Genomic DNA, 27,926 nt, shown 5'->3' with positions numbered 1-27,926 from the left:
CAGGATCAGAAACACAACACAACAAAGGAGAGTTCAGGTCCAAGAAAGAAGATCTTACCTCTCGGAGAGAAACAGTTCTCGGAAGGCATTTAATGAAACACAGACGTATCAGATTTCAGATCATTTTACCTCTAAAGATACAGATAATTGAATTGTCTCTGCTTTGTTACAAAAATGCTGCTGATTCACATCCCAGACACAGAGGACACATCATGGAGGGTGGCAGCTACGAGTGCAGCCTGGAACAGTGTATGCATATCTGAAAGGAACACTGTCTTGACCACACTGAATGGAGAGAAAATACTGTCCTCTGAAATCAGACGGAGCATCAAAGTGTAACCTTGGCTTCTCTTTGCACACACAAGTATTCCACTTACTGCCCCAATCAAGAGATCGACAAAAGCCCATTAGCCAAAGGCCAGAGGAAATGTCATCCAATATTATGAATCAAAGTAATGCATGTGGCATTAACTTCAAGGAGACAGACAAAGATATGTGAGAACAGAGAGAAATATGTACATTAACTTTAAAACATGCAGGCACAGGAGTCATCACACTGCAAATCAATAGCTGCAGGAAAGAGGTGCAAGGTAAAGCCACGTACGTAAATGTAATGGTACAGTAGATGCAGCGTGTGTGTGTGGACTTTCCACCTGGCAGGTAATCAGATATGGATCTATTAAAACCACTAAAGAACATGTGGAATGTGATGATTTTATGACTTTGGCACCAGTAAGTGGTAGTATTAAATAAAAAAAAAAAAAAAAAAAAAAAGCCATGCCATATAAATATCTGCAAACAAAAGCAGATACTGTATTTTTACTATAACTGAAACAATCAGTCCATCAGGGAATGTTTAATGAATCAAGTCAAACATTTGTAGCACATTAGAAATTTCCTGCAAATTATCACATTGAAGATGCTACCATAGACTTGGTCAACTGGAATATTTCACAATTTTTTGATTCTCACGCTGCTAATTGATTCACTAAGCAAATAATTGGCAGTTTATCCCATAGATTTAGGCTCTTATTATTTGAGGCAAATTTATGCTCTCTACATCCATGTGTTGGCAGAGGTTTAAGTCTGGTGGATTTCAACATCTACCAACATCTACAAGGATCCACGAGCAGCCCGAAACTTGTGACTACACAGATTGCTTATATACGAGGAAAACAAAGGGTGTTCAAAGCAAATGCTCATTATGAGAGAGCAAGATGACAAGAAGAAATCCTTTGATTTCCACACCTTTTTAATTCACCATTAAAAGATGTCTGATTGTCGCAGTTGCTGCCAGACTTTGGAAGCCCCAAAATTTGTACATGCTTTTCACCAACAACTCTTTGTTCTATATGACTGGCAATGCAATCTGGCAAGGTAGCAGACTCATGTGTATGTGCGTAGTATAGTGGGAATGGAACCAGGTGTGTATCTGCTTCGTTCAAAGTCGGCATCTACCAGTGCACCGGGCTGCGAAAACCATGCACTGGTCCTCAGTAAAGACAGCTGCTATTTGGTTCTTAGCACTATTTATTGCAAAACTGGAGTTCCTGTCACGGTTTGGTTCTGATATATGCGACACTGTAATGTGTCTAGGTTTGATGTAGTTTGTGTCTTTGTGTTTTGTGTCAGCAAAATTTAATTAAAAATTCAAAATGAGGTTTTTCTCAACTGGTCCATGCTGTAAAAGGTTACTTTCCGGGTCATTGGTGGAAACCAGACTGTGAGGACAGCATAAGGCCTGTCAATAAACCTGATTGTTCATTCATTGCTGTGATAAAACTGCTGCTTAATTTACATACCTTAAGTCTTGTTCAATATTAGGCCTGCCTACCAAGGTCATTTATGTGCACTGACTGTACACCAAGGTCATCGAGTGATCTCAGGATCGATAGTGTCACAATGCACCAACTATAAAACATTCTTATTGATCCCACAGACAATGAGGCCACATATTCCTCCCACTTGAACCTGTAATGGGGAGTTAATGGATGGACTTTGTAATGCAGTAACCCCCATAAGGCCTTTGTGAAGGGCAACAGGAAGGGGAGATGTTTGTGCGATACACTTTACAATGTCCTCTGAAAAATGTATGTACGGTTCTAAACGTTTAATGTTTTGGAGGTTTTCTCTCGACGTGTCTTCTGGAAACCCATGCTGCTGAAAAGGTGAAACCTGCTGTTTGGAAATGAGCCCAGGTGTCTCTGGCTGGCTCATTTACACACAGATGTGGTTTATCATCACTATTTATGGCCATTTCTCTGCTGGACTGTCCCTGAGCCAGCACGAAAGCTCTTTGCTTTCAGGGCTCCGGTATACTCGAAACGAATGCAAATTTGGCATTTTCTCAAAGGCTGTCAATTGTACTACGTTCAAATGCCAGTATTCCCACTGTGAGCAGAGGTCAGATCGTCCTGGCTAAAGTAAGTAACAGTGAAAAAGAGGACGCTGGAAATGTACTATTAATGAAATCCAAAACACAAGAGATGATTGATATCTCATTTACACCCAACTATGTAGGATTAATATGATTTACATGAAGTTGTAGCACAAGTTTTCTTTTTTGTTCTTGCCTTCATTTGATGATGATGGAACGAAATGCTGGGAGACAGAGAGGGAAAATTCTCTAAAACAGAAAATGACTTTTGTCCCCTAAATTAAACAGCTGTATAGCAAGACTTTTGTTCATATTCCAAAATACTAAGTCACTGTTTTATTAAATACAAAATCCATCCAACTGAACTTCTAGTTTATACCGAAGGTAAGCGCAGTGTTGGATGTCAGTGTGCTCATCATCGGAAAATAGTGGATCACATGATAAAATCTTCTCTAGAAGAGTGTTCTAACAACTGGTAAAAAGTAACTGTCTACAAGCTACAAAACTTGTGACAAGCTGTCGTAACATTTAAAGGCTAGTCTGGATATGCGTTGTAGATATCTATAATTCAGCTCATTTAGGCTTAAAACAACATTTTAAATATCCACACTGTCTGTGTTCCAGGTCAAAAGAATGTCATTTTTATCATTCACAGGTTTCTCAGCACAGATACCTACAATTCACATTGCGGTTATCCATATATGAAATATAATCAGTGTTAATTCCATTTTCAGATATCTGCATCTGACTTGTCTTTTAGCATTCCAATTAAGGATGTCAGTAATTCTCCTCCATTCCAGATATCTACATGGTCCTTATTAGATGTCTTAAGTCTGAATTAGTCACAATGGTATCGTAGATGTCTTCAAATAGAATTCTACCAAGTTACATTGTAACCAAAGATATCCTGAAATAATGCTTTGACAGAGCAAAACAACACTGAAGATATCTGTCATTATACCAGAAGCTACGGCGCAGTGGAGGTGGCTTGCTTTTCATAACGACATACAAGTTGTTTTATTGTCATGTCACGTCTCCTTCTAGTAAACTACCACCGCCATTACTTCTGCTAACACTGCTCAATTGCTTTGCAAGACCCGTCATCCAAGGGAAAACCTTGCACAAGTAGCGCCATGTACAACAATATGCACTAGTCAGAATGACTTTTAAGAAATCTGTATTATTTTAAAAAGCTCATACTGAATTACAGTCATCTCTAAATGATGCTTAGATTGGTCCTAATGATGTTAATGATATCTTGAATACAAATTCTGATTAATCATATTTTAATTACAACTTTTTCAAAATGACGCTGATGATATGTTGATACAATCTTAAATCCAGATAGTATAACTCAGCTATGAAATGTTACAAGGACTTGCCATACACACCAGTGTTTGCCATAGGGTGACAGGTGTGACAGACCACCTGTCAAACCTGGGTCGACCTCAGCTTTTACTACCACTTCAGTGATGTGGTAACTAGTCAACCAGTCATTGTTTCACCATTTTGATTCCTTTCACTGTAATCACAATCTAATGCTCTGTTCCGTGTGAACAATTAGCCTGCTCTTAGTGCTACTTAGCCCTACACTTTAAACAACGATTGCTAATTGATCAACATTTTAACAGTAACTCAACGACAATGCAGTTGGTCAAGCTTGGCAGTCTGTGTCTTAAACTTTCAAGGTGCTACCAGGCAGTGCACATGAAAAGAACAACTGCAGCTTCACAGCGCTCTGTGAACACCATTCTTTCTCTCTGAGTGGTTAGAATCCTAAATAAAGGTGCTGCCACTTCTCTGTAGAGATAATGCTTTTTCATTACCAACGAATTGAAAGATTTGATGTTAGTGAGTCCTGCTTCCTCCTGACAGGTGGCTTATTCACTGCTGTTTAAGAAATGCTTTGCCTGATTTGTCACTCCTTGTGCTGAGATTTACCATCCCTTAACTGAGAATCCCATTTGGGCTAACAGTTCATCTGCATCCTACCAGTTAAAGGAGATAGGACAGAGTGTGCTGCAGCCCCCAATGTGATTTAGATGGTATAAAGCAGGTGATTTTTTTCTTATCTGCTGAAGCATTAAAATTAGAGAGGTAACACCATGCGCTGCAGCTCGGCTGCTTAAACCACTAAAATGGTGCCGTGTCCCTGTTCGCTACCAATACCAGCGCTAACAATGATGTGAGTGCAGCAAATCTGAAAAATGAAGCATATTTTAAAAATGGATGTAGCCTTTCAAAGTCACTTATATGAATCACAACTTTCCAGCACACACAGTAAAACACATTAAGCTTTTATATACTAACTGTCCGCTTTAGCACAACGTTCACTTTGTAGTAGTATGTACTAGAGAAGGAGTGTCCAACACTGTATCCTCCTTCAGACAAAATCCACTGCCTGACCCCAACCTAGGATTATTGTTGCCATGCAGACAGTAAGTTAGCTATTGGCTACTACTGGAGACCACTGCCCTTTCCTCTTCCTGTATGCGCTTAAATTTTCACAAATTAGAACATTAAAACTAGACGAGTGAGCCATAAACAATTCTTGGTAACACTATATCCATGGATGTACGGGCAACAATCACTGATTGTTACTCTGATATTGTGAAGATTCTTACAAAGGTGCCTTTTGTTCCTTGGATATTTAAGGTTATTTGTAGTTGTTTATTCATGATGATAATATTATCCTGAAGTCACATTGAATCCAAAATGTGTGTGCTTGTCTATGTGTTCAGCCTTGATGGAGTTATGACTCCAAAAAGTAGCTTACACCCCGCAGTTTGAAAGCCTCTGCACAGCTGCGCTAAAATATGTATCGAGACCACAGATTAAGACAGGTAATTTTCTAAAAAACAACAACAAAAATACAACAGCAAACAAAGCAAAGGTGTAATCAGGCAAAACTAAATGTGAACAGACTGCCACTCCAGAGAACTCCTGCAGCCTGTTAGTTTAGTTCCAGATGCTGCTGTAATGCTGACAGTGTGTATGTGTCGTCCTTTAATTACAAACATGCCTGAAGGGCTCCATCTGTAATAATTATCATTCATTAACACTGAATGAAGATTTTTTCTTCAGGAACTGCTGTGTATTAACAGCATTATTCAGACAACTGCCAGATTAGAAGTGAGGCAGAAAGGCATGCAGAGCAGGAAAGGTTATTTTTAATGTGTATTCCAACATGTAATCCCCCACAACCCTTGTTATACGTCATCTAATCACATTGACATGTAATCAGTTCTGCACCCTGTAGAATAACCAGGAAAGAGAGGAAGAGGGCAAACAGAGCAATGAAGAGACATTTACTGGAAACAAAACAAAGGAGTGAACAGAACTAAACCAGCGACCTCTCACTCCCACTCATGTACCAGCAGCTGGTGGCCAGAATGAATCCACTGTAATGATAACGCAATCTTCTGCAACACCAAAGAAATGAGAAAGTATGCCCAAAGAGGAAATTTCATGTTAATCCTACAGAATAATTATAGTTTAGTCTGTGTGTTGGAACAAGTGATGTCTCAAGACAACAGCAAGAGAGTCCAGAAAAACTCAGACAATGGTGAACTTTGACTAATAGTCAAAACTACTACATGCATTTATGCTTGCAACCAGGCAGTACAGAAGATCTACACACTCGCCACACTTTCAAGGTCACTAAAGAAATGTGTCACAACATGGTCACAATCTCACCTTCTGTTCCTGAGTTACACCAATGATTAATGGCCAGAAAGCTGTTTTTTGCAGAGCATGAAATCATCACTTTATCAGTTTTTGTTATTCGATATTTGTGTAAAATTTTTGCACGATTAGCATATGAATGTGTGTGTATATGTGTGTGTGTGTGTGACCTTTGATCTCAAAAACTGAATCAGATCGTCCTTGAGTCCAAGTGGGTGTTTACAGCAAATGTTAATAAATTCCCTCAAGGTGTTCCTGAGATACTGTGTTCCTGAGACTGGGATGGACAGACGAATGAACATCCTGACAACACAATACCTCTGGATTCAGCTGTCGCCAGCGCCTGAGGCATTAAACTCTACATTGTAACTGCACTAACACCACGTTTTCTTTATGAATATTTGTTCGGTGAGTCTTGAAGCTCTGTTCTCCAGAGGTACATCCACTGTCAATCATCTGATGTCCCTACATATTTTGTATCTATACAACCATGTCCAACCACACATTCACTCACTTGGTCACGTATCTAGAGTTTAATGAAAGCATAATTACTTCTGACACAGTTCCTAACACCTCGATTACAGTTTTTGGCTCCATATGAACGCAGATTTTTTCACTGCGAAGTCATTTTTCATAGACATCTTCTATCTTAATCAGGAATAATGATGAATTATGATGTGACTATGATTATAGTTTTCATGATGCGGTACTAGTAATTGGCAAAATCAGTTCTTACTGCCCTCTCAGGCAGCTCTGTGCCTCTGGTTTGAGTGCCAGCGTGAGGTTGTAATTAACTTGGTTTGGCTTTGGCATCACCAATCAAAGTGCCAAAGTATTTGCTTTGTTCTTAGCTGAGGGTAACCCACTTCTGTCACTGAGACGGAGCCTTGTAAATGGGTTAACACACACTCAGATCTTTTTCTTCTCTTCCCTGACTTAACAACAGGGAGATTTTGACAGGAAAAAAAAATCTTAATATGCAAGAAACTAAGAGTGGGATTATACCACTGATTTCCAAAGTGAGTTAAGTAAGCAGAAAGTGAGGAAATTCAAGGCCAAGATGCTGGAGCTCTCAACCAAATCCCATGGTCCTCATCAGCAAACTGAGATACATGTAATAGAGTCTGCTGATGAGGACCATGTCATATTGTTTCACAAAAAAGCAAATTACCTTGACTTAAAATTATTTTTTCAACTACTGTTTCCAATGCGTGAACTGTGAAGCTTGACATGAATAACAGCTACCAACAGTTGCATTGTAACTTAACAAACTCAATCTGCTGAGGAGGGCTGTGTGAAGTCATTGAAAGCTGCAGAAAAAACAAGTAAGCTTATCTTGAGTTGATAAAAAAGTGCACTAAGATCAAATAGATCAAAGATGGAAGAAAAAAATATTTAAAAAAAACTAGACACACTGTCCGTACATGAAATTTCCACATGAGCATTTCTGACTGAGTCCTGTGTATGTTCTGCTGTGTGAAGTCCAGTAAAGTATGTTAGAGCCTAAAGATAGAGCCTTCGATAGAATAATCTAGCAGATTTTTATACATTTATTTTGCTTAATTCCAGAAAAGGGATAACACTTAAAACCGTTTAAAGTTCATTGGTGACCTCTAGTACTGAGGACAGCTTAGGATTTGTTTCAGCTTACAGAAAGTAGAACAAGAAAAGCACTCAGAGATTGCAGTACTCTGCCAAGGCTGCTCAGTCATTGTATCATTTCCGATGGATGAAATCTTGAAAAATTTCATGGCAGAAATCAATATAGAATGTGTCCATTTAATATAGATGTACCCACAAACAAAATGACCTTGCGCTGAGCACAGGTGTGTGTTATGCATGTGTACGTTATGTACGGATATCAAATCAAGCAACCTAAATATGCAGCGGGTGGCGGGAATTGATGGGACTCGGAGACACCCCCACAATTTAGTCAATTGTTCCTTGTATCATTTCCGATGGACAAGTCCCGAAGTCTCAATAAGTCCACAGCAGTGGATTAGTAGTAGGATCACAATCATGTGATCGTCAGCAGGCAGCTGATGTAGTGTTCACTTGTTGTCATAGTTACAGTGACGCCATGCCTTTATCTCACAATGATACAGAAATCTTTAACAAATTTGTGGATCCAGACTATAAGTCACATCACTGTCAAAATCGAATCACTTGGTCCTTGTGTCATTTCTGACCTTCCCTGAAAATTTCATCCAAATCCGTTAGTCTATTTTTGAGTAATATTGCTAACAGACAGACAAACTGACAAACGTATGTCAATCGTGACATAACTCCATTGTTCCTTGACAAAGTTATGAAGAAAAATTGTCAACTGATGACCTGTCCACAATGACAATTTAGTATAGAACATATTACAACAGAATATTTGCGCTATTACCCCCTCCTCGCGTGAATTTATTTACAATCAAATAAAAAAACTTGCGCGTTTTTGCTTTCAAGCTGATGCTAAAATAAGTGGAGATTGTTAATTTGTATATTACACATAGAACAGATATATAATAATAAAAAGAGATATATAATAATAATTATTATTATTTATTATTCCGAGGTACGTATTGAATATGCACAAACTGGCATTGGGGAAATGGATACACTGTCTCAGCTGCAGTCTGAAAGAAAGTGGTATGTTGCGAATTTGCGACAACAGGCGTCAAGGGGTTAACAGTCTTTTGCCCTCTAATTATCACGATAATTAACAGTAATTTGACTTTTGCAGTTTTATCCTTTCTATATGTTTATGTTTTGCCTGTTTCTTCTCTAAAAAACAAAATTCTGTGCGACAGATTAGAGCAAAGCTGCATCAGAGGGAGCTGCTATGAGAGATGAGCTCTGGGCTGAGAAGATGAGTGACCTAAAACATGCTCACTTGAACACATAAACACACTAATCTTCAGGCCAGACTGGGTCATTATCACTGATGTATTAAATTAGAGCTCTCACTTGGCTGCATTAAGAAACACGCGTGTGTCCTGGAGTGTGTGTGTGAGTGTTTTAGTAAAAGAGAGAGAGGCCAATCAGGTCTGAGGTCTGAAAAAACATCTCCCTCTTTCTCCTGAACACACACACACACACAAGGTGGAGCTGCTCATCAATTTTTTACTTGGTTTCAATTTAACATGAATGATTAAAGTGGGTGGACTCTGTGAGTGTGCCTCAGACTGATGAAGGACTGAACAGGATTAATGGAAGAAGGCTCTGATTGATCTGACTGAACTCTGTCATGTTGCTTTTCACATCACCACTCGGTGTCTGCTTTTAGCCATTTTCTCCTTGGAGAATAGATTTCACTCCCCTTTTTATGGACAATCTAATGTAACATTCATGACTTTCTGGTTACAGTAAGGACCTAAGAAATAATAATAATAATGAAAAACATAAAAAATTGATACAAGGATGAAACTTTTAAGGATAGGATATACCTGTACCTATACATGGACTATGTACAGTATTTAAAGCACATTTTTGTATAGGTTTGTAAGAAAAAAATGCGAGGAATGACAACACATATGAACAATTTTTTTCTTATTCTGGCAATACAGACTTATTTTATTGAAACAGTTTTTGATGGACTAAAGAAAATGCATTAATTGTCTTAGGTGTTAGACTTCCAAAACCAAAACTTCTCTAAACACTTTCTGCCATTTTTATGGGCAAAGTTATAATCAATGTAATAAAGGTTGTCATCATTGATCCACCCATTATCCATTATCTCTACACTGGTTAATCCTCATGAGGGTCGCGGGGGACTGGAGTCTATCCCAGCTGATGTAGGGTGAAGGAAGGGGACACCTGGACAGGTCACCAGTCTATCACAGGACTACATATAGAGACAAACAATCACACTCACACTCACACAAACAGACAATTTAGAATTATCAATTAAGCTCAGCATGTTTTTGGATTGTAGGAGGAAGCCGGAAAAAGCCTACGCATGCACAGGGAGAACATGTAAACTCCATGCAGAAAAATCCCAGGAAGGCGGGGGCATGAACTGAGGATCTTCTAGCTGCAAGGCAAAAGTGCTAACCACCAAGCCACTGTGCAGCCCAGCTGTCATCATACTAAACCACATTTTTGATTCAGTAAATTGTCTTTACATGCACTATTTACAAGAGTTCATTAAGTCAGAAAGGAAATCTGCCAGCCCTGCACTGGATTCAAATGGTGTGCATATGTCAACTTGAATATATTACTATTTATAAGAAAAACATCAAATTTGTGATGAAAACACAGATACAAGCTGCTCGTCTCCTTTGCTCTGCTACAACAGCTGTTCAAAGTGCATCTTCTGTCCCCAGTGATCTGGGATGTCATAAACCACCTGTAATCACAAGTGTCTCCAAATCGGCCAGGACTGAAAATGTACACAGCTACTATTATGAAAAATCTATCAGTGATTGAATAATAATTTGTTTCTCTTGAAGCAAAACCAATAACCATTTCCAGTGAGAAGATTTGTAGCTTTTCTATTTTACGCAACTGCAAACGAGACTATTCAGTAATATAGACATTAATCCTGGCAGCTGTAAAATATTCTAACTTGTAAGTCTAGTTAAAGAGCTAATCACTTCTAAAAAAATGAGAATCTGACCACTAAAACACTTTTGGAGGCTCCAGTAACTACTCACCTGGTAACCATGAGTTGGAGAAAGCCTGTAAATTATTTGTCTTTATTGCCTTTCTCACAGAGATGAGCTTTCAAGGGTTTAATCAATGGCCTGAGAGAGACTTTAAGGTTAGACAGCTAATTATACTTAGTTAAGCTTCAGGAAAGACTGAAGTTACAAAGAGCTTGACATTGACCTCTGGTGCATGCAGTATGCAAACCACGGTCGGTCTGTCTGACACTTTGGAAAGTCACATGTCCACCTAACTTCATCCTTAAAAGGTTTGCCGTAACAGTAAAAGTCTCACTGCTTCCACCTTAGCTTCTGAAGTATAACAGTCTTTATTTACTCGTCCACATGAGATCAGCTGTCAAAAAAAAAAAATCTAAGTCTTGATTCAAAACTAGGCCATGTTTTTCTCTCAACTGCTTTTATGCTTGAAAATGGTTTATTGATCAAACATGAATTAAAAAAAAACATAACAGTCAACAGAGATCTGATAAAACATCTAATTAAGCTGATATATTTTGATATATTATTTATTATTGTTTTATTATATTATTTGCTGTGTGATTGTGAGAGGTCATTTGTTTTAATTAGCTGTATTATCTCCAGTCCTCTTCTTCTCCATATTATCTTCAACCTATTCTCCAGTCTAATTTCCCCCCTGGGATGTCATTTCAGGTTTATCAAACTCAATTAGCTAAACTTGCTTTTTTTCAGTAGTGCATCAGAAGGAACTAACAGCACAGCAGTAAACTCTGAACTGTGCAGAAAACTGAGGCTCCATCTACCCAGAAGACCTGTCTTCCTCCTGCGTCACGGTCGGCCTGTCCTCTTGTCCTTAAACAGGTCATGCCTAATTGTAAACAGAGCAGGACAGCAAACTCTGAATTCTATCCCCCCAAACATCAGTCAGCAGCTATCTTGCCGTGGCAGGTCGTGCCTCTCCATCTAACCCTCAGTCTCAGGGGAAAGCCGACCTGTCTTCTCCTTCCCCGCTTCCTCTTCGTCTTCTGCCTTTCCCTCCTCTACCTGAGGTAATCTCTACACACAGTACGCCTCTGTTATCCCCCTTGGGATTGTTTTGTTGGCAGGAACAGCATTTAGGCTACAGGGCACTGAAACCGTCAAGAGAAACTAATACTAATGAAACTCTGAAACAAGTGTCCCACTTTGTAAAGCTAAAATCCTCCATTAAAACACATACTAATGAAGCCATGCTAATGAATGTCAACCATGCAATGAATTAGCCCACATAATCTCCACTGAATCCAATACTGATTACACTTTTGTAAACTGGGTAGAAAGTCAAAATGGGAAGAGCTAGTTTTTGATCAGAAGAGCAATTACTGCAGCACAGCTTTGGCTCAGCCTTTCAGTTCTGCTGTAGGACACATTGTTGCTACGAAAAATGAGTTTTCTCAGCTCTTATTTGTGTGAAGAATATTTGATGGTACGTGCAGGTGGAAAAGTGGTTAGCACTGTCACCTCACAGTTTCTGAGTTTGATCTATCTATCTGTCTGTCTGTCTGTCTGTCTGTCTGTCTGTCTGTCTGTCTGTCTGTCTGTCTGTCTGTCTGTCTGTCTGTCTGTCTGTCTGTCTGTCTGTCTGTCTATCTATCTATCTATCTATCTATCTATCTATCTATCTATCTATCTATCTATCTATCTATCTATCTATCTCCTTCTCAATTCTTATATTTTTGAGTATTTCCCAAACTTTATTGTTTAAGACCATCAAACAAATTTAAATATTAGACAAAGATATCCAAAGTAAACACAAAATGCAGTTTTTGAGTGAAGATTTAATATTTTAAGGGAAAAAGCTATCAAACCTACCTGGCCCTATGTGAAAAAGTAATTACCCTCCTTATCAAATCATGAATTAACTGTGGTTAGTGACATTTGTTGGAAAGCGAGTTCAATTTCACTGACCACACCCAAGCCTGATTACCTCCAGACCTGTTCAATCGAGAAATCACTTAAATAGAACCTGTCTGACAAAATGAAGTTAGTCAAAAGATCTCAAAAAGCTGCAACAAAATGCTGCTATCCAAAGAAATTCAATAACAGACGAGAAATAAAGTAATTGACGTTTATCAGTCTGGAAAGGGTTACGAAGCCATTTCTAAAGCTTTAGGACTCCAGAGAAACCAGGGTGAGAGACATTATCCACAAATGGAGAAAACATAGAATAGTGGTGAATCTTCCCAGGAGTGGTTGGCCGGCCAACATTACCCCAAGAGCACAGCGACAACTAATCCAGGAGATCTCAAAGGAACCCAGGACAACATCTAAAGAACTGCAGGCCTCCCTTGCCTCAGTTAAGGTCAGTGTTCATGACTCAACAATAAGGAAGGGCAAAAATGATGTCCATCCATCCATCCATCCATCCATCCATCCATCCATCCATCCATCCATCCATCCATCCATCCATCCATCCATCCATCCATCCATCCATCCATCCGCAAAGACACTGTATCAGATTCTCTACTTCCTGAGGTCTTAACAAACATCAGTGCAAAGCAGCCACAGCACACTACGCACTAATTACAAGGACTAGATGTACTTTTTTCTCTGTTGCTCTCTTTTACTTACTACACTAGTATAGTAATATGCTAACCCTCTTCACATTAATATAAAAACCAAAGTCACAGAGAATGAGTTCACTCTACTTCCTGGCACTTGTTCAAGGACATTATGGGAAATTACTGCCTAAGCTTGAAGAAGAAAATGCAATAATCTACATAATTTCAGTTTCACTAAATATCTATATGAAATACATAGAACATCACAAACGAGCTGCAACATCATTTAAGATTCTTACATTGAACAAAACTGGAAGGTAACTGCACTGCTAAAATAAATGTCCCCAGAAACCCTCTCGGTTGATAAAAAATAAAGAGTCAGAGCATGCAGAGCATAGACTAGAGGACAGTGGGTCATAGCGAGACATGTTTGGGTGCCTTCAGTCTCCTCTGTATCCAAGTCATCAGATCAATAATTCATTCAGCCATTTGCCACATCACTGTCTGTCTGACCCCACAGCTCCCTGGAGATTGTGAGACTGTCTGAGAGACAAAAGAACAAGTGTAGCCATAAAAGAAGCAGCAAAGGAAACAAGACAGCGAGAAAATAACGTGCCCATCATTCCAGGCTGCCCTGGTGTCATTTTTCTTTGTGTTAGAATGTGTGGTTTTGATCCATGTTAGTAAGAACAGTTGTAAAAAGTGAAATAATGATGCTAGGACTGGATCTTTTAATCGATGAATTAGGAATGTCATGATTAGTACTCGTTACTCATCTAGCCTTTGTTAAGGGTTGTGGTTATTATTGCAGGAATAATTAGGTGGACTACGTGGCTACAAGTTTGATGAGACACCAGAACAAACATGAACAAAATCCTCTGAATCCCAAGCCCTCTCTGGGCATCTTTTGCTCCTGCCTCATTTTTCACTGCAATATGAAGTCCAGCACCTTTGTGGAAACACAAGGACTTTAAAAGAGAGAACTAAAAAATGTCTTGTGTAAAGTAGAATAAGGTTATAATGGCATAAATCTTAAAAAACATGAAAAAAATTTAAAAGCCGGAATCAAAATGTACAACATTTTTCCAACTGCTCACAGATTTAACAAGACCAGGAAAAAACATTGTCTCTCCATATTCTAGATATATCACTTTTTCAAATTACTCTACAAATCAACTCAGCAATAACATTTTATCATGCTGAATGTATCTTCAATCAACTTACGGCTCTGTTATTGTTTTCTTTTTAGACATGCTGGATTTATCTTACTGCTTAAGTATGTTTAATTTCACTCTCAGTTTCTGTAAGTTGTCTCTGTATTTGTCTCCTGTTTGCTCTGTGGAAGCACAGCCTGAAGTTAACCTGACTCATCCCAGAATTTACATGATTGTTGTGAGCAACTGAATGAATTGTGGCTAATCAGTTGTGCTGGGAAGTACAGAATTTTTTGCTTTTCACAGGATCTGGTGCAAGTGGTTTATTTTTGCTCTTTATTATGATTTTTTTAATATAAATGTAAACATGTAGAACAAGAGAAGCACTCAGAGAGAGCAGTACTTCGCTAAGGCTGCTCAGTCGTATATCATTTAGTACGAATGAAATCTTGAAAAAATTTGTGCCAGAAATCATGGCACCATAAAATGTGGCCATTTAATACAGATGTACCCACAAACAAAATGACCTTGCTCTGAACACAGGCGTGTGTTATGCATGTGTACGTTATGTACGGATTCCGAATTGTGTGACCTAAATATGTAGCAGGTGGCGGGAACTGATGGGACTCGGAAACACCCCCACAATTTAATCAAATGTTCCTTCTATCATTTCCAAAGGATAAGTCCTGATAAGTCCGCAGCGATGGATTTGTAGTAGGATCGCAATCATGTGATCGTCAGCAGGCAGCTGACGTAGTGTTCAGTTGTCAATGGTTACAGTGACGCTGTGCCGCTATGTCGCAATGATATAGAAATCTTTTAAAAAATCCATGGATTCAGACTATAAGCTGCATCACTGCCAAAATCTAATCAGGTGGTCCTTGTGTAATTTCTGACCTTCCCTCAAAATTTCATCCAAATCCATCAGTCTGTTTTTGAGGAATGTGGCTAACAGAAAGACAGACAGACAAACACACAGACAAACCAACACCAATCATCACATAACTCCACCAAGGCTCTGCCTTCTTGGCAGACTAATAAAGTGATTTGGAAGAAATATCACGATTTTAAGTTTAAGTTTGAAAACTGGCTTTTTTTTTCTGACGGAGCCAGACATAACAGATGATCAGTTCAAAGACTGTTGGAAAATCAAATGATTCTTCTTGTTGTTACAGTTTCTGGCTCTGATAAATTGAATAAGTTTGGCAATTTTTTAAAAAGGGAACATGCCTTTGAAACTCACACAGATGCTGGATGGTGACAAAGCGTAGCAAGCAGTCAGTGTTCCTGTTCACAGGTCATAGTTGGATGTTGTTAATGGTCAGAGTTCTGTGCAAGCATGTCAAGTTCTTCAACATCAAACCAGGAAAACTGATATTTCTCTAAGTAACAGGCTGCACAGGGGCACTGCCATGTTGAAAGAGGAGAAATGGGCATCACCAAACTGCTGCCACAAGTTAGAAAGAGTCCATTATAAATATCGCTGTACCCTGTAACACTGAGGGTGCCTTTCACTGTAATTAAAGACATGACCTAAGCCACAAAAAAACAGCAGAGCCAAAGTACAAACAAGTATGTGGACAGCTGCACAGCCCGTCAGCCATTACAGCAACAAGGCAGTTAACCAAAACCGTGAAGGGCCTCACAAGCGAAACACACTGTGCTTTTTGAGAGTTCAACACGGCTGAGCAATTTCAGTTTATAAGGATATAGTAAAAAACTTGAGGCTTCAATGCATCTAAGTGCATCCTATTTTGAAGCCTAATGACACATCAAACACTAATAAAGTTAAGTTATTTCTGATTAAAAGTTAAAAATGATCAAAGGTGTCTCCTGTCTTTCTTGTTCAGCTCCTGTCTCCCTCAGTGGGAGTTGTTTTCTTTGAGGTTGATGCTGACTTTCACCTCCATTATATATTCAGTGTGCGTGGTACATTCTTCAGCTTGCTTTTGTAAGCGCATTTGTAAAGAAACACAAAGGAAGCAGCAGAAAAAGGGCAGAGATGGGACAAAATAGACGGGCTGACGGACAGATGTGGCTGAGACAGGCCTTCAGCTGTGCTGTGATTCAAGATCAGTTCGCTCTTTTAGCCCTTTACATATGGAGCTCCACATGTTCCAGATTATGTGCCATGCCAAGCTGCTGCTCAGCATGGCCTCAAGCTCTGCATCATGGGAACATCAAAGCAGATTGCCACTACATCCAGATGTCAATGCACAGCAGAAATGTAGCCTGAACATGAGCTTGGCTTTGCTGAAGTCCCTACTGCCTCCAAATGTGCGTGCATGTTTGTGTGAATGGTGAGACAAATGGAAGAGAACACTTCCACAGTGAAGTATAATCTGACTGTGCTGCAGCAAGCAGGAGGTTAGAGATGAGAGTGCTTCAAATCCACCGGCCCAGTGGGAAAATGCAGCTAGGAACTGTCAATGTATGATAGCACTAGCAGACTATAGTTACAAAAAACTGAATGGACACACAATGTAAGTAAAGCACACCAGTGGTCCAGATGCTAACATAAGAGAGACAAATAAAAAAGACATGTAAACTAATTAATTCAGTGTTGTGTTCTAACCATGCCTACTAAACTGATAAGGTTAGTTAGTGTGAATCTTTTCTGATGGAGTCCTGTTGGTTCTCTTCACATATGCTGAGGCCAAGGGATTAATTGCTCAGCTTTTAAAATCCTTTACTCCCTCGGGTCTTCTGGCACAAACACAGTCATTAATTTGTGCACCGTGATCGTCTGTTGTGCTTGTTTATGTGTGACCCACTAACTCCCCATGTCTCTATCAGCACTACTTCACATTAACAAAACAACCTCAGCTAACTCTTCACAGGCTCACGACACACTTCGTACATAATCTGCAGCTCTTTGCAGCTATATGTGATACACACACAAAGAGCTTGAACATAATAAGAGACCTGGACATAATAAATATGTGGCGGTATCTAAAACTGACAAACGTTTAATATAAGCAGTATTTTCATGTATGCACATACAATATTTTGAAGCTGTGGCCTTACAAGCCTAGTCATGTTGGAACAAATTGTAATTTTATCTGTGTATATTTTATTTCTTATATTTTGAAAAACTGACCTTGCCCTTGAATGAACTTAATTTGTGACTGCTGGCACTGAAAGGTCTTGTTGGGTAACCTGCACAGACACAGAGTGCAGTCCCAAGTTGCACTTCACTAATAGATGCATGAATGACGCCAACAATTACACAGACACCTAAACATTATACCCACATGTCATTGTCACTACTGGTTTCAAGATTTTCACAAGATTTTGGAATCTGAAGGTATTTGCTCTCATTCAGGCTTAAAACCTTTTACCTTCAGTCTGGTGTTCAGCAGTGAAGCACATCATCATCTGGACTAAGGTCAGGAGACAAGCAGATCACTCAACGACATTGTACTGGTTTCTCTGAAAAGATTCTGATTGTTCTGTGTGAACACCAGTCAACCACATATTAAAAGCATTGACTATGCGAAGTCTATAACATTAATCACCTCATTAAAATGCAACATTCTATTGGAAAAACTTTGGGTCCAAATACTTCTGCAAATGAAGCACACCCATCCATGGCACTTGCATTCCCTAATGGCAGATCCTCCCCCAGCAGGACAACGTGCTCTTCGAGACTGTAAAAACTGCCCCTGAACAGCTCGAGGACCATGACCAAGAGCCTGGGGGGTTGGCTTGACCTCCAAACGCACCAGATCTCAATCTGATCCAGCATTTGTGCAATGTGCCAGAACAGTCCTGATCCACAGATGAACCAATCCAAGCCCCAGGACCCAAAGGATCCACTGCCAATGTCCCAGTGTCTGACATCACAGGATAGCCCTAGAGGCCCTGTGTTCATGCCCCAACTGATTAGAGCTGTTTCAGTATCATGAGGGCGAACAACACCATGTTAGGCAAATGGTTTTAAAGTGGTGGCAGACTGGTGTACGTTTAGAATAATTTTTTTCTGAATTGTTCAGAGTCAGACATGGGTCAGCCAACACAGCTGTGTACATCCTCAAACAGTGTTGAAATTTAAAGTCAGCAATTTACCCTCATTATAAAGTTCAAATCCAATTTGCTGGAGTACAGGACCAAAGTAATGAAAAAGTGTCATAGCTGTACTCCTTATAGACTGAACCGTACATGTCACAGCCAATGAGCAGATATTCAATGTATTTAGGTGTGAGCTAGGCTTCGCTTGGCTAAGTCTGAGCCTGCTATACGTGCACCTGTGTGTGTTTAGAAGTGTGCCTCTGCAGGTGACAGACTGAGCTGTGCATTGGGTATTGATTCACTGCTCCCTTGCTGTCCCAGTAGTTAACCCCAGTTTCAAACAACACACGCCTGTGATGGGGAAATCAATGCAAGTCGTCAAACCCTGAGCTGCTCGGTCCGACTGGCTGGCAATGTGGCCTTCAGATGGCAAAGACAAGTCCCTTTGGAGATTTAATTAATTCTGGCAGGAGGGAGGAAACCACACAGTGTGTGAGAAAGACAAACTGAGAGAAAGATAAAGATTTAGGACCAGAATTTGTAGTTTATAGCTTAGGGTCTGCAGATACAAGAGAGTTAAACTTAATTCTTCATAGATCCTCTTGAAGATCAGTATAAGATCAATTTATGGACAGAGAGGCAGTGCCAGCCAAGAGGTGGAACAAGAAGGGGTACCTCTACAATACATGCTTAAAGTGGCCCTGCTTTGTTGATGGACTGCAACATACAACAGCTACATCACATGTAAACGTTATACAGCGTAAAGTCTATTAAAATGCATCAAGTGCAACTCATAGAAATACAGGGGGTCCTTGACTTTCATAGGAATTCCATTTCTACAGCGTGATGTAACGCGATTTTCATGATAAGTCGGAACTCACATACACTGTACATTAAAAATAAAAAGATAAATTAAAAAAGAGAACAATTCCTTAGCCACAATGGATTAGCACAATGCAATGTGGGGCACAACCGGCAAATGCCAACAAAGCCGTCTTCCTCGTATAACGCTGCGGGACAATGTATTTGTCCATTCCGCTCACCAACTAGTTCCCGTGCGAAATTTGTTTTACGACGCGAACGTCAGAATGATGGAAGAAGACTTTCTTAATGAATTATGGAAGGCAGCGAAGTAACCATGAAACGCCAAAGATCGAGGACGTTGTGAACTGAGGACCTGGTGGACTTACAATACAGAGGCCAAGATACACACAGCAGAGGAAAAAATATACTGCTTAGTATAGTACAAAACAACTAGGCCAACAGAAACTTCCTAATTTTAAGGGGGCTTCAGACAGGTTGTCATTTTAAATGACACATTTTAAAAAAGTCCACACGGAGAAAAACAATGGTGAGTCAACAGAGGCTAAAAAAATGTAAGGAATTTATAGTTGTGTCAATAAGTTACTTTGAAAGTAAGTTTAGTCTCACAGTATGGACAGCACCTTAGGAAAAAAATCCAGTTTTTCAGGTAGTTGATGAAAGAAAAACTTGGTTAGAAGAGGACAATGAATGTACAAAGATGATCAAACAGAGACTATTTTGATTGTCATTAGCAGACTGTCTGAGAGACCGCTGGATCCTAAGATTCAGCCAGTTGTCCAAGCTGTCTGCTGACACTGGAGTGTGGTAAATGACCTTACTCTTATACTATTTGCACATAAGAAGCCAGAAATACACACACTTTCTTTTCTCTCCAGAATTTATCTGTACCCCATAAATTTATTAGAGTCTTAATCAATAACTAGTTAAGAAAGATGGAATCAGTTCTAACTTTTAGACTGTACTGAACCTGCTACACAAATACCCAGCCCCTGCCTCTGAGTCCATAAATCTCTGAACAGATGGTGAAATATTAGTCAACATTTTGAAATGCTGTGTCTCATAACTCTTTCTCCTCCACAGATCCTTCACATAGCAATTACTAACCTCTCTGTCAAGGTGAAAGGCTAAGCTGTACTATTTTTTCGCAAAATGCAACATGAATCGCTAATAAATACGAGCACCAAGAGAAAATACAGTATATTGGAGAGCTTTGAGAAAAAGTGTGGTTGAAGAGATGGCAGTAGAACAAGGTTAAGGCCAAGCACAAGAGATAGAAATACAGAAGATACAAAATAAAGGAGAAAAGACAGTGAGAGACTATTGACCCCAGAGAATGAAGAATCAGACCAGCATCCATAGGTAGGTTTAGAATGAAGAAATGCTACTTTTGATGTGGCAGTGGTTCCAAGATGAACATAAAATGCAGAAAAAGAAAACTTTAAAGTTTCCTTATATTTATCATTGTACCACCAGGAAAAGACAGATGGGATGAATATTTTAAAGCAATTAATGTTTGACTAACTGCTGAAAGGGAATTGTTAAAATCTACCAAAATTCAACAGTTGTCTAGTTAGCAATTAATTTCATTGCTGAATGATCTTTCAATTGATTTATTTCATTTATTTATTTGTTTTTTACTTGGGCTGCACAGTAGATAGCTGATTACAGAACTACTGCATCAGCTGTTTCGAACACTCTAGGACAAAAATTAAAAGTAGGAGAAAATTACCTGGAACATTTGAAATGGCACAGAAGCTATGTTTTCTCAAAAAGTGGCAGGAATTTGAATAAGTGATTAATTGCGGGGGACTGCACAGTGGCTTTGTGGTTAGCACTGTAGCCTTGTAGCTAGAAGATCCCTGGTTCGCATCCCGGCCTGGGATCTTTCTCCATAGAGTTTGCATATTCTCCCTGTGCATGTGTGGCTTTTCTTCGGTTACTCTGGCTTCCTCCCACAGTCCAAAAACATGCTGACGTTAAGTGGTGATTCTGAACTGTCCATAGCTGTGAATGTGAGTGTGATTGTTTCTCTCTATATGCAGCCCTGAGATATACTGGTGAACTGTTTTACTTTAATGCAAAAAAACAAAAAACAAAAACAAAACACTGATAAATGCTCATCACAGTTTCCCAGAGCCTAATGTGCCACCTGACTATCAGTCCAACAGCCAAGGATATTCAGTGTGCTGTCACAGAACACTATGAAAAAGAAGCTGGTACAGGAGAAGTTTCTGCATTTTTGCTCTAAAAAATACTTAATTTTTTTTTTTGGTCATTCAATCTTCATTGCATGTGAGTGAAGTGATGTTTGTTGCATCACAAACTAAAACGTGGATGAAGTAGTTTGGAAAGTCTTGTGCCTATAGTTGGTCTTTTGAGACCAAACACATTTTGGTACATAGGCATAAGAAGCTACAAATATTTGTGTAATTACTAAATATTTTGAACCATCATTACAACTGTAGCGCAAATAACTTGTTGGATATTATATTTTACATATCTTTGGTTCTGTATGCATATTCTGTTCACAGAATTGATGTGGATACACTTTTGAGTTTTAAGCACCAAACTACTGCTAAATTGCACAAGTATTGCATTTGACTGGTAGTGGAAACCGTTAAAAACAACAAAAACCTTGTTGACGTCTCTGTGACATCCCAGACTTTTTTTGTGTTGACTATATGTTGTTGGAAAGGATTCTTTATTGTCTGGGCAGTAGCCTCCTCAACCTCAGGAGAGATGGCAACTTACCAGGCTGAATGAGGGTTGTGTAGCCACTGGGCTCTGTCAGACACCACAGAACCTGTCTCTGCCTTCCTTTGTCTGTTTCAAATGATCACATTTGTGATTTGAGGCCATGAGAGGGAGGAGATAAGTACCTCAGAACAATACCTTACTGATACCGCTTTCACACTCTCAGTCTCATAATACTCTGTCTCCAGACAGTCCGTCTCTGGGCTTGAAGGTAACCTCTCTACATGAATCAAAAATGTGATTGAGCCTGATAATGAAGTAATTTCTTTCCTGATAATGTGATTCATTGTTTGATTAAATGTAATTTTTGAATCATGAGACGGGGGACATCTTTTTAAATTATTGACAAATCAGTGCGGAGGTTTAGCTGAACATTTAGTGCAGCAGGTCTGAATATGTTGTAGAGCTGATTCATTACAATTAATTAATCGCATTGTCTGATGTTGATTGCATTAGAGACTGAAACATGATTAAAATGATTTAAATCAGCATCTTATTCAATAGCAGAGGAAAAAGAAACAGGAACAAGGAAAGGGGGAAAAGGAGATGATGTGAGGAGATGTGGAGAGATTGCTTCTAGCGGAGAGGACATCCTTCATACTGCTGCTGGTTTGACTCACGTGGGATCTGTCCTTCCTGTCGGTCAATCGTGTAAAAAGAAAAGCGAGTGGTTGATAGAAATTCCTTCAGAGAGCAGTGGATGTCGATATGGAATCGGGAAGTTTGGCCAGGGATCTTTCCTGTATGTTATTCTCCATCTATCTCCCATAATTTCTTGTCTTGTTTAAACAGCAAAGATGCATCCAAGCAGTTTTGTTCTTTATCACAGGACAAGAATGTTTTTTGAGGAAAGATGGAGTTTGTGGAAAGTCTGGCTACTCTTTAACCATAGCTACTTGTTATTTGTTGGCATACTTTACTGCTGCTGTGTTGGTGTTGGTCTTACTGTGTTTGAATCTTTCCAAGTCCTACTTAATTGGACAAATAGCTTCAGGTACACTTCAAATCGGTTCTGGGTCTCCAAAGGCAGCTTCCCACTGCAGGAACTTAAGGAAGGTGCAAGAATGGCCTCCTGATCTGGCTTTTTAGCCTTTCTGTTCCTGTTGCGGTGTAGAATCTGACACATTGACTGCAACATTAACTCGAAGTCCACCAAAACAAAACGAAATAGTAGTTAAAGAATATAACTCCAGCCCTATGAGCATACAGGAAATAGAACAATGGACGGCTGTCATGTTAGCCTATATAGTGAATTTTAGATTGAAGATGGCAATGTTAGACAGAAGAGGACTATTACATGAGAGAAAAACGGAGCTTGTTGTCCTGTTCAAGTTTAACCAATCAGCATTTGTCTTCTCTGAGTTTAACCAATCAGTGCTGACACTCACACAGCAGTGTCACTAAGAAGTAACCACCCTCATATACAAACTTTTTTCTTCCCTGAAAATGGACCTGAAACCACAAGTGCAGTTCTTGCAGTTGGAACATCCAGAAAGGTTTGGGCCGTCCTAAACAGCCAGCCAATACCTGCAGTGAAAAACTGCCTCATGAGTCAGTATCGGACTGAAACTCTTTTTAAGAAATAGACTCTATCATGTCAGATTCTTGCAGGTTTTTTTACAGTTGTGCTTTGGATCAGGCCCAAAATGTGTACGTGTGAAGATCTGTACTTATGATTAAATGTCTACAGTCTCCGTCGGAAAGGTTTTGTGTTACTAAGAAATGCACTTAGTTCTTGTGTGAAACTGGCTTTGCACAAATTTCCACACAAACATTAGAGAAATAACATTTCAGATTTAATCTCTCTTAGCCTTTAATACAAACACCTTCAGATGGCAGGTGGCTAACTGAGAGTCTGTTTGGGCTGGACTCTCACTGATTGGTTTGATCCTATCAGGCTGAAGCTCTGTGATATTGAGCATTTTGAGATTTGGCCTGATTCCCCTTTAAATCTCTGCAGCATCTATTTTTGCCAGCTACTGGACTGCATTGATTCAACGGGAGTGCTGCTCTGATAAACTGAGGCTACAGTACACAAAATGAAACCTCTGTGGCTTTCCTTGTGAAACAAAATGAATACTTTAATACTGCATTGTGCCTGAAGGCCATACACAGAGCTGGGTTTTAACAAACGAGACCACTTTTGGCTGTCATCCGTGAGCCGCTATTCTGGCACGAGGGAAGAGTTTTTGTTTATGGGATGAATAAAAGAAACAAACAGCGTTGCTCGAGGTCCAACTAATCCCAGCTTTACATAAATTAAAAAGTGGGAAAATGTGTGGACAAGTGAAAAGAGTGCAAACATGCTTTGACTACCAAGTCAACAAATTGTGAGGAGACAAAAAGAGGGCTGCCTGCCGGAGTCACTGACGGAGCAGTTCAACAGTTCTGAGGGATGACGTAAAAAAACAAAGTTTGTACATACAGATGGAGATTTTTGTCGAAAAATAGTCTTTCATTAAATATTAACAGAGTAAGAAAGGGCTTTCCTTTTCCAAACAAAGAGACAGTAACAAAGATCCTCCAAAAATTGGGCCCAAGAGTCGATCTTTCATTATGAGAAAAGTCACTTTGCACTTCAGCAAGGATGAGAGCTAATCAGTCCCAAGTCCTGTCGCCTTCTTCCTGTCAGCATGGCTGTCAGCTACACTCCCAGGCCTGACAAATTGAAGGCTTGCCCCTGAACTTACCTAAAGCAGATAATGTATATGTACACTTTCAAACCGCAGCAGCTAGTTTAGCTTTTGGTTTGATTTCACGTTAAGTCCTGACTTCTCCATGACATAACATGACAGGGATCAGTGCAGACTCACATTTCTATCAGCAACAAGGGAAAATTTTTCAACTAAGCTCCTGAATACTAATGATGCTGTATGTAAGTGAGTGTGTTTATACATGGATAAGATGTCTGTGTGTGTAATCAAGAGAAGTGGCAAAAGAAAAGGAGGCTAACAGGTTTTAAGGAAGAGGAGGATATGCATGAGTATGCATATAGATTAGATTCAAACAGTGGTCTCTTGAGACTTGCATTTGAGGTGGAACCGACTAAGAGTAATAAGGTCATAATAACATTCTTAAGGTGTCTTCAGACTGAATGTGAAGCAAATTCCAATCTTCTTATCTCATTTTTCCCTTTAAATCCACTTAAAATGAATTCTGTATTCATTGCCAACAAAATGACAACATATGGGACACTGATATACACCCAGGTTAGCAGCATGACAGGACTCAGACTGAAACTGGTATCAGTTTCATCTCGTTTTGCATTTAGACTCTTGCTCGATCTGTACATTAATGTTGTCCTATAGATTTGAGGCAAGCACTAATTTTTGTATCAAGTTAAAAATGTATGTCCCAAAGCCAGGAACATAGAAAAACATAACTGCAATAATTACGAATGTTGACAATACAACCTCAATGGAGGGAAAGCAAGCTTCTTAATGCCTTATCAGAAAATAAATAGATTGTACATTGTTATTTACACTTCAACATTAAAATGCTTCCATCTGAATATTTGCTAACAACACTGTGGGCTCTGCAGTGACTGAACACTTTCAACATTTTTCCAGAAAGCTAATTTTATGAATGCTTGAGTGATTTAAGGCTTAGTCTGTCCTCTGATGCCCTGCCAAAAAGAATATGTAGTCTGACATCTCGCTACTCAAGTTGATTTTTCACCTCAGTTTACAATGTCCTTATTTACTTATTGTGCAAAAGTCCTTTTAAGTAGGGATTCAGACCGAAAACAGCTTGCAGTAAAAAAGCCTAGTGGGCTGTTTCAGACAGACATTAATCCAGGATAATTAACAGCTTGATCCAGGACGTCCAGTAAGAGGAACACATCGACCCTCTGAAGGCTTATCAAAACCTAAAACACTGCCACAGTTTGAAATACTCACAACTAGGAACATCATGGCAGCAACTTTTTTTTTTCAGAATCTTTTACTGTAATAACTTAAAGATGACCAGCAAAAATGCAGCATTCAGGGTACAAAGTAAATACCAAGAATGTGGCATTGCATCTGTGTAAGTGGCCAATGCAGCACCTTTGCTCGGTTCATTTCTTTTGCCTTGACTCCTGTGCTGGTAACCCCACTGATTTAATGTACCCACTTCAATCAAATGACAAACAGGGTGGTGTTTTCTCATATAGGCCTCAAGTTGTCTGAATGTGAGCTAACTTGTTGAGTAATTGCAGCTTTCAAAATTCGCTTCAGGTTCAAGCTGAAGGCACCTTAAGGTGTGAGTCCTCAATATGTATTGATATCTGATACAATATCTGATATCCATGTATTAAATTGCAAATGAAAATCAGAGGTGTGCGGTTTGTTATCTAAAAATAGTGGTCCATTTTTACCTGGTATATATCTCTTTGTGCGCATCTGACAGAGGTTAGGTCACTACATGTTATTCTTACAGAGTAGTTTGAAGTGATTGGAAAAATAGGTCAAGGCTTCTCCTTTTTATCTTGACAGTAGGATTCTTCACAAGGGGCAGGTTAAAACGTTACACCGCTATTTCATCTCCCAGACAGTCGGGAGTTCCCTGTCTGTTGAGGACATTAAGCAGCCTCAACGTCTCCTCGTCTGTTCCCCAGCCAAAGATCTCCATCTCCTCCTCCTCGTCCTCGTCCTCCCCCTCATCCTCATCCTCCCTGTCATCGCTGTCGTCTGTGTTCGACTCATACTCCGAGGCGATACCCGACTCACGAAACCTGGCGAATTCCAGGCAGCCCAGTGATTTGAAGTCGTGAGACAACAGCTTTGCTGGACCCTCAGACACCTCTTGATCTTTTATCTCTGGCCTGTTAGTCTTGAGTGGTGGGGGAGGCGAAAGGAGTCGAGGAGGTGGAGGCCCTGGGGGTCCTGGGAGGAAACGGAAACACTCCAGTTTGAGTAGACACTGGTCCCTACCTAGTGGGCTTCCCAGAGTCCCGTTGGAAGATGAAAATGCGTTGCTGGTCCCATCACTGGTGCCCAGTGTGGTCAGGTTGAGGGCTGACACCTCGGGTTTAGGTGTTGTGGGGTCGCAGATCACTGGAGGTACAGTGGACCGGAAGGTGATCTCCAACAAACTGTCCTGGGATCCCACTGGAGAAAGGAGACAAGATGAAAGGAGGGAAATCAAGTGAAGAAGTGATGACTACTCAAGGAGGAAGGGATAAGGGTTTACAGATTAAATATTTTATACCACTTTGAAATTTGATTTAAATGAATCTGCTCTCACCTGGGCTGGCAGAAGACTAATGTATGTGATATAGATATCTGTGAATTGTGGTAAACAGAAGATTATAAATCCTCACGAAATAAATCCTTTTGTTACCAATAAATCAATGCATTCTCTTATAGTGTAAGACAAAAAAAGAAACATGTTTCAAAGCATTTCATCATCATCACAGCTGCTCAGTGAAACATGTTTCATGCTGTTCTTTATAGGCACACGGCACAGACCTGGGGCTGAAAAACTGAGAAAAAGACGCATTAAAGAAATATTTCATCTTTTCAGAATCAAATACTAGTCCAAAATAAACATGAAAAATTACCCTGAAAAGTCAGTGATTTACTCCCTCTTGGAGGACAGCAGCTGTAATCAGTTTGAATTTACAACAGTTACAGTTTCTAAGACAGCAACTTAGAGTTAGACCCCCCCCTTAAAAAAAACAAAAAACAAAAACCAACATGTATCTAACGTCCACAGAAACGTCTCATAATACTCCTCCAATATAATTCGATTTCAACCTCTTTCTAATCAAAACAGTGAAAGGGGTTCAGTTGGTAGGGGCAGTTGTGCTGGTGATGCATGAAATAATTGCATTACTTCTAAGTTGAACAGTTGGGCATTTGCTCTTATGTAAAATTAAAAACTAACGACACAGGCCCCAAGTAGGAACTTAATGTATCAAAGTCAGTATGCCTTTCATTACTGAGATTTAAATGTTACCAACTTTTTTCAATACTTTGTGTGTCCA

At 39.6% G+C, this 27,926-nt stretch overlaps 1 protein-coding gene across 3 annotated transcripts in view; it reads right to left on the bottom strand.

Moving 5' to 3' along the window:
* The window catches only part of nos1apa (nitric oxide synthase 1 (neuronal) adaptor protein a), a 216,954-nt gene that overhangs the window by 9,782 nt on the left and 179,246 nt on the right, over positions 1–27,926 (bottom strand). For 2 of the 3 annotated variants that reach the window (XM_055016632.1, XM_055016633.1), the window contains exon 10: positions 26,872–27,048. In XM_055016632.1, the coding sequence (XP_054872607.1) occupies positions 26,872–27,048 (177 nt within the window). Of the gene's footprint in view, positions 1–101; positions 27,049–27,926 lie in introns of those variants that run through there. The other variant, XM_023289231.3, reaches the window with a different exon arrangement.

Source organism: Amphiprion ocellaris, chromosome 2 (assembly GCF_022539595.1).
Source record: "Amphiprion ocellaris isolate individual 3 ecotype Okinawa chromosome 2, ASM2253959v1, whole genome shotgun sequence".
Lineage (NCBI taxonomy): Eukaryota > Metazoa > Chordata > Actinopteri > Pomacentridae > Amphiprion > Amphiprion ocellaris.
Note: the sequence above shows the minus strand (reverse complement) of the source record. Positions and strands in the feature narration are given on the sequence as shown.